The 14,450-nt window shown below is 39.5% G+C and overlaps 1 protein-coding gene across 4 annotated transcripts in view; it reads left to right on the forward strand.

Moving 5' to 3' along the window:
- The window catches only part of BTBD9 (BTB domain containing 9), a 413,472-nt gene that overhangs the window by 328,950 nt on the left and 70,072 nt on the right, over nucleotides 1-14,450 (forward strand). For all 4 annotated transcript variants that reach the window (XM_027057832.2, XM_027057831.2, XM_015069790.3 and 1 more), the window contains one exon: nucleotides 2,658-2,765. In XM_027057832.2, coding sequence (XP_026913633.1) covers nucleotides 2,658-2,765 — 108 coding nt within the window. The remainder of the gene's footprint in view (nucleotides 1-2,657; nucleotides 2,766-14,450) is intronic.

Here is a 14,450-nt window from a genome sequence, read left to right on the forward strand (position 1 = left end):
CTGGTCTTCCTTTTTATCTTCTTCATATCCTATCTCCCACATCCCCGTATTTTTCCATGAAATATTTTGGAATCTAGTTACATTCTATCCCAAAAGGCTTGATTATTTTCATTTGGATACACTGGTAGAAACCCTAACTCATGATTATCCAGAAGGATAGGGATTATCATAAAACTGGCTCTGCATCAATGATCCAAAATCCCCTTGAGAAAATAACCTCAACATTGTCTCCCAAAAAGCCTGTTACCAAGGCTGTTAAGTGAAGAGAATGATTAATTAATTTGAAGGTTTTTTTTTTTCTTGTTTTTAATCCACTCTGGCAAAGTTATAAGTTATTTCAGCCCGGAACATGTATGAAACATACACTATGAACAGAACCCATATGTTCAGAGTAGAATTTTTTAAAAAGAGAAAGATCAACAGTCTTTCTATAATCTTTACAAGAGCTAGACAAACATAGAAACAAAAATTACACTTTTACAAGTTACTCAACATAAATGTAAATTAACAAGCTAACTGCATAAAAGTGCTAAGAAACTAGAATAATATACAAGGAAATGACTAATGAGGGAAATGATTCACTTTCTTACCAGGCAAACTGGTAAAGAGCAGAATTATTAGACACTTAAAAACAATAGGGTAGAATCCTGTCTGATTCATTCAGAGTACTTTGAGAGATTAAATACTCAGGTGAATTAAGGGGAATATTCAGGTAGATTAAGGCAAACTCTGTTTCTGCTTTGCTTAAAAGATGAATTCCAAAATATTAGGTAGTGTGGGTTTAGTCATTGATAGCAAACAAAATTACACTTGAAAATAGGGAACAAAGGGTGAGGGGAAAGGGGAACACAGTGGCATTTCTGATCCCCAATAATAGCATTGTAGGTGACACTAAACTGAGCTTTTCAAGGGTTTTTATTGATTATAATCACAAGATTAAGGAGAAATAATATGAACTACTTTTGTAGAGTCATAGGTGGCAGGTTGTAAATTGGGACCCAGGTCCATAAACTGGGAGTAAAGAAGCACTTGGCAGAAGGATGACAGAAATAGGCTTTGGCCAGGATACCAGGTTTGATGAACCCCCTGTATCTGCCAACACTAACTGAGTATAGACACGTTACCCAACAGTGTTAAGCCTTACTTTCACCGTCTATAATTTGATGAGAGGGGTGCCTGGGTGGCTCAGTCGGTTGAGCATCCAATTCTTGATTTCAGCTCAGGTCATGATCCCAAGGTCATGGGATTGAGCCCCATGTCAGGCTCACTTGCGCTCACTCTCTCTTTCTCTCTCAAATTAAATATTTTGTATTTAGATGGAATATATAAATTAAATATATATGATATATATATATAATTAAATATATATAATTTGATGAGAAGAATAATGCTTGCTAAGGGGATTTTTGGAAGGATTTAATAAGATAAATTATATAGAGCACTTAACACAGGGCCTGGTACACAGTATGAACATTAAAGGTATGTTGACTATTATGATAATAATAATCGTCATAACAAATAAACATTCATTGAGTATAGGCTCTTTGAGACACTGTGCCAAGTATTGGGTATAAAAAGATCAAGAAGACATAGGCTCTGCCTTTAGGGAGCTCACTTTCTGTTCTAGCTGGTGGAGGAAGCAAATATGCATGACCAAATATAAAACGGTAAGATATCCTGTATGGGAAGGACTTTGGAAGCTGAAATCATAGAAAACAGTGGTCTCGCGTCCCTCACCACGGTGGCACTGTCAGAAGCAAAATGCTGGACCGAAGTCTAATCCTGTGTTGCAATTCTTAGATCCTTTTTTCTTATTGTGGGTTTTAAATTGAGAAATAACACACATCTTTTATATATAGTGCGAATGAGTATTTACTGTGTGTATACCCATGAACTACCACTCAGTCAGAGTCCTCACATTTCCAGCATCCTGGAAGGTTCCTTCATACCCTTTCCAATCATTACCTCTCCCAGAGGTAATCACTGTTCTGATTCCTGTCACCATGGATGAATTTTGTCTCTTTTGAGCTTCATGTAAATTAAATTACATAGTCTATGCTTTGGTTCTTATCTGGGCTCAAAAGGAGATAAGAAGAACAGAGCCAAAATAATCAATCTCTAAATAATAAAAAAGTTTTACTAATGAATATGTTTGCTTGTATCTCCAAATCAGATCATTATACTATAGCTATGCAAAAAGTCTGCTAAGAATGAGAAGGAATTTGAAACATGATAGTTAAGGTCATTGGGACTTACTAGTTACTACCAATTAGAAAGCATGGATTTCCCCATGAACAGGAGTCTCAAGGATATCACTTTTGGTCAGCCCAGTCAACTGGAGATGAATCAGGAAGGAGGATTTGGGGCCATCTTCTCACCCATGAGCCAACCAAAGAGCTTTGACAGAGGCTGCCTGAGATTGGGTGACTTGTGAAATAAATTCCTAAAGAGACACTGCTTCTTCTTCAGACTGACTCCACCTCCTCCTACCATACTTTTGCTGGGATTCTCTTCCTTTTTCCAGTCCTGGAAGTGTGGTGGGGCAAAGGAGGCAGGGAGGAGGGGTACGGCAGACATGGATTCACTCATGTCCACAGCCTCAGGAAACAGCCAGTTAGAACATTCACAGCATTCTTAACGTGTTTTTCTTTGTTCAGGTTATTACTTTGGGACTGTGATGATCGAAGCTATAGCTACTACGTTGAGGTTTCCACCAACCAGCAACAATGGACCATGGTGGCCGACAGAACTAAAGTCTCTTGCAAGTAAGTTACATCATTTCCCAGAATTTATTACAAGTTAAAAGAGTCTTATCTGATGGATTCAGAAGTTTCTGATGAAGATTTATGGAATCACCAAGTTACGTTCTTATTTGGAGGTTGAAAACATCCTAATGATCCTTCATTTCAATTTTGACTATTAAGTACTTCGGTGAGAATTTATATGCTCAAACAAACTTTCCTTATTTTGTGGTTTGAACTTGACTCTTGAAAGTGACATGTAGGGGTGCTAGGGTGGCTCAGTTGGTTGAGCGTCCAACTCTTGATTTCGGCTTGGGTCACGATCCCAGGGTCAGTTGTGGGGTCAAGCCCTGTGGAGCCTGTTTCGTATTCTCTCTCTCTCTCTCTCTCTCTCTCTCTCTCTCTCTCTCTCTCTCTCTCCCTCTCTCTCCCTCTCTCTCTCCCTCTCTCTCTCTCTCCCTCTCTCTCTCTCCCTCCCTTCCTCCCTCCTCCTTTCCCCCTCTCCCCATCTCACATTCTCTTGCTCTCCCTCTAAAAATAATAATAATAATAATAATAATAATTTAAGAATAAATAAAATAAATAAAAATTAAAAAAAGAAAATGGCATGTACCTGAGCAGGGAAAAGAAGGATTTCCATATGCAATCCTCTCTTGTGTCCCTGCCCCCATCACTGCACACTACCTCTTTAGAACTTGTTTCTTCCTTCGAGAATTTTGCTGATGTGATACACACTTTAGTAGTTATTCTGGGACTCCATTTTCCAGCCACATATGATTCTCAAGGTTAGCTTTAAATATTTATCTCATCTCAGTGTTAGCTACGCTGTTACCTAAACCAAAGAAAGCTTGATATGTAGGTCTCTAGTCATTTAATGTATATGGCATTGAGCCTCTGTTTGCATTTACGTTGTTGTAGGGGAAGCTAGGAGGAAGGATTATGTGGGTTCTGACTGGCCTGAGATCATGACTAGAATGATTATTTACATGTGTATATACCCATATAACTCACTCAGATCAAAATTAGCATGTTTCCAGCATCTTAGAATCATACCTTTTCCCAAACATTACCTAAAAAGAGCTCAGTGCCTTTTTGTGGAGAGCCAGATTCACTGGGAGGCAAGGTAAAGCAAATAGCTGAGATTTCTTTTTTTTATTATTGAAATATGATTCACGTACCATAAAATTCACCCTTTTAAATGCACAATTTAGTGATTTTTAGTGTATTCACACTGTTGTACAGTCATCCCCACTATCTAATGTTTCAAACATTTTCATCCCCCCCCCAAAGGACACCTCCTACCCATTAGCAATCTTTTCATTTCCTTCCAGTTCCCACAGCCTCTCACCACTAGTAAGCTCCCTTCTGTCTCTATGGATTTGCACATTCTGAACATTTCATACAAGTGGAATTAAATAGTATGTGATCTCCTCTAGCTGTTTTCACTTAGTACATATTTTTTTTCAAACTTATTTTTTGTGTTGCAGCATGTGTCAGCATTCCATTCCTTTTTACTGACTGAATAATATTCTATCATATGGAAATATATATGTCACATTTTGTTTATCCATTCATCAGTGGATGAACATTTGAGTTTTTTGCACTTTTTGGCTAAAATGAGTATTTCTGCTGGGACATTCATGTGCAAGATTTTGTGTGAACATACGTTTTCAGTCCTTTTGGATCTATTCCTAGCAGTAGACTTGCTGGGTTTTATGCTAACTCTGTGTTTAAGTTTTTGAGGAACTGCCAGACTTTTCCACAACAGCTGCACCATTTTGCATTCCCACCAGCAATACAGGAAGGTTCCAATTTCTTCACATTCTTGCCAGTACTTGTCACTGTCTATCTTCTCGTTCATGGTATCCTAGTGAGAGTGAAGTGGTGGTTTCAATTTGCATTTTCCTCGTGGCTAATGATGTTGAACGTCTTTTCATGTACTTACTTGGCCAGGATTTCATAATAGCATTAATAATGGCTTGTTTGATGCAATGTCTGACACACTTACCGTCATTATTATAGTACTTATCTTAGAGCATGTTTAATGTTTGCATTGGTTAAGGTAACACTTGCTGCTGTGACAAAAAGTGGCTTCAACATTCCAATGCCTTAACACAGTAGCTATTTCTCAATCATGCAACAGTCAGTAGGGGTGTTTCTGGTTGTCAGGTGGCTCTTCTCCACACATGACTGAAGAACCCAGGCATCTTCCTTCTTGTGGCTCTGCCCTCTCCTAGGGCCTCAGCAGCAGCATCTGCATCTGGTTGGCAAATGGGGAAAGAACAGAAAGAAGGTATACCTGGCTCTTCTGAACGGCCTTGGCCTAGGTGTAGTGACCATCCCTTCCACTTATATTCCACTGGGGAGAAGTAGTCAGTTACCACATTGGATGCTGGTCAGGCTGGGAAGCATGGCTCTGCTGGGCAGCCACTTCTCAGTGGAGCACACATCTTGTGGCCATCTCTGCGACTGGATGAGAAAACTAGCAATTATTCAGTAACTAGTATTCCAGCACTTTCCTGTATTTTGTCTCATTTTTTCCTGAATATAAAACACCTTGTGGGATATTGTCCTCTCCTTCTAAAAGAGAAAATGAAGGGCTCTTTCCATTGTACCTCAAAGCATTACTAAAGAGGGTTAAACCAAGCTAGTTGATGGAAACAGGGAAATGAAGTGATTACCTTATTTCCAAGCTCCCAGAACCCTTTCCATACAATAGGAAGGCCTTCAAGGCCCATGAACAACTGCCCATTTATCTTTTCAGAGCCATTGCTCATTGAGTATACAGCTCACAGGCCAGACCCTCTGCTTCCCCATCTTTTACACATCTCACTGGTTACCATCACCCATCTTGTCTGTCATTTTATGTGTTATAAATTAGATTCCTCATCTCTTTATGTCCCCGTACTGAAGGTGTTATACAGTATGAGTTTTTGACAAGAACTGGTTGACTAACTGCTGACACAGATACATATTATAATGGTTTTATATTTATTCAAATGGGTTTTTGCTTGATTCAAAAAGGCATTCACTCATTAAGTCCTTCCCATTAGCTTTGTATTAAGTCATTGACATCTTCCCCCCCCCTTTTTTTATATTTTATGTCCATTAGTTGGTGGATTTAAATAATTTATGTTTTTAACCTTCCATGTTAGCACATATATGCTACAGCAATAGGTGTTTTAGAGATTAATAAATAAATAATGTATTTTAAGAGTAAGAAGGCAAGTGCCTGTTAACCCCCTAAGAATGAGTGGAACCAAAGGTTATGATTTTATGTTTGTAGGTATAACCCAGATCTGTTGTGCCTTTCATTTTTTAGTTAGGTATTAAAAAATATAATAGAAGATATGCAGATGATAAAAGACGAAAGCCTTCCCTTTTTAACTAATACACTCTAGAGCAGTCCTTGAGAAGATTCTACTAGCTTCAAAAATTATAGCCTGCTTTTTATTGAAATAAAATATGTGAGTATGTTATGAATGAAATTCTATAGGACCTTTAGAGATCACAGCCCTGCCTCTTGATAGCACTCTACCCATGTCAGGAAATTAAATGACAGACTTTGGACAGACCTGGAGAATGAGATTCTCCAAATGTCTTCCCTTAAGACCCTAAGCTCCTAGAACAGGACGTTTTCCTTTATTGCTACCCTGAGTCCTTTCGGCTATAGCTGCAGCTTGGCTTGCTTTACTTTTAGGATAAAGGCTTATTTACCATCACAGGTAGCCATGTTTTTGAATAGACGGATTTTGGGTGTTTTCCAGCTTTTTTGGAAATAATTGATATATAACATTGTGTGTAAGTCTATGGTATTCAATGCAATGAGATATATAGCAAAGTGATCACCACAATAAGTTTACTTGACACAGCGACCATCTCACATAGTTACAGGTTTTTTTTCTTGTGATGAGAACTATTAAGATCTCTTACCAACTTTCAAATATGCAATAGTTTCATTTGCTGTAGTCACCATGCTGTACATTACATCCCCAGAACTTACTTGTCTTGTAACTGGAAGTTTGTGCTTTTTGATCCCCTTCACCCATTCCCCTCCCCCCCCCCCCCCCCCCCCGCCCCCACACACACACGCCCCTCTGGCAACCACCAATCTGTTCTTTGTTTCCATAAGTTCGGTTTTTGTTTTTAAGATTACTCGTTTAAGTAAGATCATACAGTATTGTCTTTCTCTGTGTGACCTTTTTCATTTAGCATAATACCCTCAAGGTTTATCCATGGTTTTGCAAATGATTTTCTGAAATTACTTTTTACCCCTCTTTTTTCATATAATATAATTCTGTACCTTTTGGCTTTATTCCAAAGACGTCACCTTCAGTCTTTGATTCCTTTTCTCTACTGTCTTCTAAATTGTTGAGCCCTACATCTGTTTTGATACACTAAGGCACTAATATCAGTTTTTTTATTATAAATGTAAAACATGCATGGAAGATTAATTTAAACAATACAGGAAGATAGAAGTGAAAAGTAAAATTTTATCTTCCCATCTTGTGCTCAGAAGTACTTTTGACTTTTTTTTTTTAGTTTTCATAATGTCTCACTATAAATAATATTTTTATATCTGTTTATTAATTTATCAGCTTTATTAACTTAACTACCTCTCATTTTTTGTTATATTTTTCTCTTTAGTCCTGCTATTACTTACCTTTTAAAATTAAACAATATACTGGGGCGCCTGAGTGGCTCAGTCAGTTAAGCATCTGACTTTGGCTCAGGTCATGATTTCATGATCCGTGAGTTCAAGCCCCACATCGGGCTCTGTGCTGTCAGTTCAGAGCCTGGACCCTGCTTCAGATCCTGTGTCTCCCTCTCTCTCTGCCCCTCCCCCACTCATGCCCTGTCTCTCTCTGTCTCTCAAAAAAATGAATAAATGTTAAAAAATTAAAAATTAAATTAAACGATATACTTAAACCTCTATTTTTTGATCCATCAATTGTAGATAGTATTTCTTTACTCTCCCTACTATGTATGAAGAAATTACCACCCTACATTTCCCTTTCCCATCTTCTGTTAACTGTCCCACCACATTGACATTTTAAAGATTTATGATACTTATTTTCTGTTGGGTAACTTATATTTAACTTAAGTTAAATCTTCCATGTGTTAACTATAAATTGGTCCTGAAAAGGGAAAGCCAGTAAAACCTCATTATAATATTATGATTATGTAAACATTATTCACCACAGATCTATAATTCAGTGGGTCTATAGTGAGGGAAATATTATTCTATATCACTAAACTTGTGTCCCTCTTGAAACAATTGTATTGTACTGTGTTCAGATCAAATAGATTTGGTTTTCTTACAAGTGCTCGGAATTATTCTACAAGTAATAAATCAGTAGCTTCATATTAGCCAGGTTTTTGTTTTCTTGGAGTTTCTAATTACCTCTTTTTTCCTGTTTACAGAAGTTTCTGGGGCACACTATTTGTTCATTGGTTAATTTTGAACAGACTGCTTCCTAGGCCTATATATATATAGCTTACAATTCTTTTTCTTTCTAGGCTGGTTTCACTTTTTCTTGGATTTCTTTTTCTTCTTGTAGCATGTGGGTAAAGGGTTAACAAACCCCTGTTTGCTTTGCAGTGAGATACTGACCTTGGGCCCAGTTACCTTTTTAGATCTTTTCTCCTGAAAACATGATAGAAGTAGAATGTCAGCTATTAGACGACATTGCTTATGATGAAAATTACCCCTAATAAATTGCATCTGGCCTGGAAGGACTGTAAATATCTGGTTGGAAGCTATAGCTTTGGGTTTCCCGAGTACAATAACTTTTGTGACTGGACATGTCCCTTGTGAAAATTCTAGGATCTTTGTTTATGGAGCTATTACAAGAGATAATAGTTTGGATTTGGAATGTGGGGTTTCTAAGCCAGAGTGGCTCCACCCCTGCCCACTCACCTGAGCTGTCCTCTTGCGTGCCAGCAGGAATAGCTCCCGTACAGTTGTATAGACCACTACAAGGACTCCCACTAAGGAGAAATGCTTGCTGCTGCTTTAGTGGCATGGTCTTCTGTTCGCTCCCCTGCATGAATCCGAAGCCAAGTAGGACTTGGTTGGGTCTCAGTCAAGATCTCTCAGAGGCATTGCACAGAGTAAATGTATTCAGAATTGTTTTCAGAAACAAAGGGTATGTAGAAGGCAAATTTTTAGAATTCTTGCATGCCTGAATCATAGTTTGGGTATAGAACTCCATTCCTTCAGCATTTTGAAAGCTTGGATTTATTGCTATCTTGCATCTAATGTTGCTGATGAGAAATCTGATAGAATCTGATTCTTCTTATTTGTAGTAATGTATTTTTCCCTATAGAAGCCTTAGAATCCTCTCATTATTGGAGGTGTTAAATTTCACAATGATATGTCTGGATGTGGACCATTTTCATTTATCCTGCTTAGTTTGCTTCATTATGGAGATCTGCCCAGCTCCCCACTGATTTATAAATAATATTTCATCCACCTGCCATTTTCTAGAAATTCACAAAAATTTTGATTTGCTTATATCCTTCCCTCCAGTTTGCAACACCTTTATGAGTGTATTTCCTTTGTATTTCTTTGATGTCATCTCATTGGTTTTCAGGAAGGGAGAAAGGTCAGTGTGCCTACAGTGTCATCCATCTTGAACCTGAATTCCCTAAAGCTCTATTACATGGGCTGTTGATACTCCCCAGTGACCCTAAATCCTTTGCCTTTCCTTCCTTGTGCCTGGCTGCCCTTGTCCCATATTATATAGCTGTCTTTTTTCCTGCTAGCGTGTACTCCTTAACATATTGACCTCATTCATGTTCATTTTTTAACCATTTCTTCACTTTGTCATGGTCCCATTGACTGATATTTTGTCTGTAGAAGTGCTAATGACCTCAGCCATTATCTGTCCAAGACTGTGCCCTTGGCAAACATTTTGGCAAATATAAATAAATCATCAGATATAAAGAATTAATCATTGATAATACTGAATTTTTTTCCGCTTGAGAATTCTATGATCATAATTTAGAACTACCTAGGATTTCTAGTTTTTAGCTGAATTTGCTCACAAGCTCTCTGTCTGCCTGCCAGATATATTATCCAGATTCCCTTTTAAATAAGTTTTTATCTCCAACCTCAGTGTTCATTAAAAATGTTGTGAAAGAGTTTTTAATAACTTAAGAAAATACTTATATAATAAGATATTTTTAAAGCAGAGTACAGAACTGTAAGAGTATTATATCACAAGTAGAAAAAGAAATATGGAAGAAGAAAGCCAGATGGAAATACACCAAAATGTTGTTAGTGGCTGCCTCTATGTACTGGGATTATGTAAAGTATTTCTAGTTTTCTGTATTTTTGACCAATTTACATATATTTCTTTTACAATCAAAAAGAAGACTGTATTTGAAAAGATTTTTTTTCTTGCTGCAGCCATAAATGTTTTGTAGATGTTTGTCCTTGCCTTTATTTGAGTAGCATATGCTAGCAGAGTGCATGGTTTATTCACTGCCAGCAATAAATTAAAGAAATTAAGTAAGTGCTGTCCATAGCAATATCCTAGTAGCTTTTCAGAACCTTGCAGCCACTTACCCCAAGCACGAGTTGTACTTTCCTGAAAAGGACACCTGAGCTGCCTCTTCCCGTGAGCCTCTTAAAGCCCCATTCTGGGAGAGTGCTTCCTCCTTTTGCCTTTCCCCAGGACTTCAAAAGTCCATTTCTACCTGGGTGTCCCCTCTCATAGAGGTCTGGCCTGCTTGAGACCTTGGAGCAGTCCCATGGATCAGGCAGTTTCTATAGCATCTTAACTTTAAACGTTTCTCCCCTGTGCCTTCCCTGAGGAGCACTTTGACAGCCTCAGTCACCTGGCAAGGCCTCTGTGGGGTCAGCTCACCTTCTCCCTGGGCTTCAGCATGATGATATTAATATGCGAGAAGCAGTGTGTCCCCCTTGCTGAATATACTGTCATTTAGTCCTGGCGAAGGGCAACTCTTTCTGTCCTGGGGTCTGTTTCCATAGTTGATGCTATTTATTCACCAGGAACCTGAGAAAGAGGAGTCATGTTTCTTTTTCTGAGTGCTGCAGTGGTTGAGGACAATGGGATAAATTAAAGGTGCAGAGTTACAGCCTCAGAAAACTCTTCTAAAGCATAGCAAGATTGAAAAATGAGACATTTGAACCTAGGCTATTTACCTTGCCTGCGATTTTCTGCATCTTCTTTGCCATTGTCAGTGCTAAAGTTGAGAAAGCCTTCTTTCCGCCAGCTTTGTTTCTTAGCCTGACCCTTAACAAAATGAAAATCTTGGGCTGATTCCAGGAGGTCACAGCTAACCATGTGACCCCGGGGTTTGTGTGTAGAGAGCTCACACCACTAATGTGATGCAATAGAACAAAAGTGGGTTTTAAAGAAGGAAATGTCTCCTCCATTGAGACCGCTGACAGAAAAAGTTCACACCAAATGTCAAGTTTTAGTTTCCAGGACAGGATTGCAGCTCTTGGCTGTGGCAGAGGTCCTATATTGAAATATTACTAGTTCTTGCAAGTCTGTGCTGTGCTAACAGACGGTCACCCTCACCTGCCCAGCTGCCCATCCCCGTGAGGTTGGAGGAGTACACTTGCTTGCTCCTTCAAGAAGAGTGAGCCAATTAATGGGCTCTGCTTGTGTAATTGTCACTGTTAAAATGCTCTATGGAGATTTTATTTTTCTCTTTTCAGACTTAATTCCATTTTTCTACACAGCATTTGACAGTAATGAAAAAAGCCAGTCATGTTCTTTCCTGTGTTTTTTTTTAAAGGGCAAAAGCATTGGTGTTAATTTTGTCACGAGTCTTAGAACTTGAACGATAAAGAAATATGGACTTGTAAGAGAAATGGCAAAAAAAAAAATGAAAAATGAAAAAAGTAACAGAATTCAGATAGCACACACACACACACACACACACACACACACACACACGGAGGACAAGTCTGGTACTAGGCAGACCCCTGTGTTAATGAGAAGATGTCAGAGCCTGCCTTGTAGAAGGCATCTGTCTATTAGACTTGGAGACCCTTGTTAATCAAACTGTTATTTATGCAGTTATAAAGTACCAGAAATAGATGAATATTCTGGAGTAGAAAACATCAGTAAGGAGTCAGTTACTCATACCTACTCATCTAGAGAAAGTGTTTATCTGTTGTTCTACATAAACTTTTTATGCAAAACTTTACCCATATGTTGGAAGCCATGTGGATAGTAGATTTTTATGCAAAGTATGTGAACTAAGTTCTGAATTGAGAGCTATCAACAGGTTCTGTGGACCACCACTGGGAAGGCCTCTCCACACCACATCATTTGATGAAGGAGCATGAAGGAAATGAAATCCCCTCAGATAGCATATGACCAGAAGGAAGAAGCTAAGAGCTCTTTTCCCTCCCCTTACTTAACCCAGGAGCCACGTTACTCTGTGAAGACAATAATTTTTCCGTGCCTATTAAAAAAAAGAACAAAACGAAACAAAGCATACCTCAGTAAAACTTTCTCAATGAGCTGTGTGAACACACTTAGAATATGCATGGTCAGAAAGATTTTTCTTTCATTATGGTAATGACTTTCATGTTAATATTACATTCTAAATGACAAAAATCAATCAAGAGCACACTAGCCCAACTACAGTCATCTCTGTCCTGTCCTCCACCCTGCTAATTGCCCCCACAATGGTCTCTCTGTACCATCCCTCAAGTTACTTACTATAGCCAGAGTGGCACATCTGAAGCACAATTCTGATATTATATCTGCATGAACCCTTAACTGGCTTCCCATTGCTCTCTCGATAAAGACCCAAATTCTTCACATGATATAGACTACCTACACAATCTGGCCCCCTCCTGCCTCTGCAGGCATTTCCTGCATCAGTCTTCCTATGTTCTCTGTGTTCACATCAGCCTGGCTTCCTCTCAGGCCCCGCCATGCATCATGCTGTCTGCCCTCCCACAGAGCCTTTGCACACGTCATGACCTCTGTCTGGAACCCACACCTTGTGCTTTGACTGGCTAACCCCCATTGTCCTTGACTCACGGGCCACTTTCTCAGGAAAATCTGCCCTGACCAGCCATCTCAATCAGAGTGCTTTGTTATTCCGTCTTGTAGAACCAAGCTATTTTCCTTCACAGCTGATACTGCAGTTTGCAGGGACCCATTCCTTAGCGTAGTATTAGGTCACTGTTTTTCCTCTCTGCTAGAATGTAAGCTCCATCAGGGCAGGGATGTGGTCCATTTCATTCTTACCCATGGTAGCCTAGCAAGGACCTAGCACTTGTTGTCTGAATGAATGGTTGGATAAGCACTACCACTCTGTCTCTGATTGTGATACATGTTGGTTTCATTTGTCCTGCAACTATCTGGAGCTGTTGTCTTCACAGGGCTCAATCTGGAAGTCTGTCCATCCCAGTTCAGAGGCTGTCACATGGAGCAAAGGAGAGTTTGTGGGAGAGCATAAAAGGTGCTCATTGACCCTGATCATGTAGTCCTTGTAGAACTAGGAATATGTCTTCCCAACTTCTTTTTATGAATCCATTATTGATCTTCCATCATTGATTCATTCACAGCCTTATTTCACAGATTCAGTCCTTGCCAGAGGTTCAGTTTGCTCTGGTCTCTGCATCTATCCTTGCCCCTCAAGTTAATGACTTGGATCCCCCAGTAACAGTTTATCACTCGAGACTGGTTACTGGCTGGAAGTCCATTACCTTTATTTTTAACCACTCTTAGAGTGAAGTTTTTCTTTACAGAGGGGCCATGTGCTTTACAGACTGTTTGCCAGCTGTGCCCTTTCACCTCGGAAATTGATTTGATTTAAAATCCCAAGTTTGTCAGCTTAATATGTTTTAATTGCTTCTCTGGATTTTTAGAGGAAAAGGTTAAAAAAAAAAACAAAAAAACCCCACAAAAACCTGGCCTTATTCTCCAGAAGGGAACTCCAAACCATTTGCCAAGGCAGTCCATGTACCTGTCCCACCAGGGTAGAGTTTGTCCAACCGAACAGACCTTACTCTGGAGTCCTGGAGCTCTGAACGATAAAGAAGTATGGACCTGTAAGAGGAATGGCAAAAAATGAAAAATGAAAACCTTCCCCTGGTTTCAGGATGGCTGCGGAGAGTCCTGTCCCAGCACTGTCCAGACGGGTGCTCAGGAGGTACCCCTTACCATGACCGAGCCTTACCATGACCTTCCCTGAGAGAGGCATTGCCGTTAAAAGCAATGCAGATAGCCCCTCAAGGGGCCTCCAGTCAGAGTCACATAACCTCAGTGAAGGCAAGCAAGTTGAGCACACAGTGACACTAGAATAGCAGTCCTCATAGAAATCCATTTATAAAAATGAATAGTTAGCATGCACATCTGCAAAAAGAAAGTAGAGCCTATTTGTTAGTCAGTGAACAAAGGCAGTGGGAAGGAAAGTCAGTTTAGTTTGATCATATCTGGTTAAAGTGGCCTGCCTCGTTTGTCTCTGGGTCCAAGTGAGGAGTGCTGTCTTGGTAATCTCACCATGATTAATGCTGACTCAGCTCTAGCCCAGAGTGTGAAGGGGCTCATATTTCTTCTAGGTTAAAAAAAAGAAAAAGGAAAGGGACGCCTGGGTGGCTCAGTCAAGTTTCCGACTCTTGATTTCAGATCAGGTCGTGATCTTGCAGTTTGTGAGATCCAGCCCCACACTGACCCACGTTGGGCTCCATGCTAACAGTGGGGAGCC

This window comes from Acinonyx jubatus, chromosome B2 (assembly GCF_027475565.1).
Source record: "Acinonyx jubatus isolate Ajub_Pintada_27869175 chromosome B2, VMU_Ajub_asm_v1.0, whole genome shotgun sequence".
Classification (NCBI taxonomy): domain Eukaryota; kingdom Metazoa; phylum Chordata; class Mammalia; order Carnivora; family Felidae; genus Acinonyx; species Acinonyx jubatus.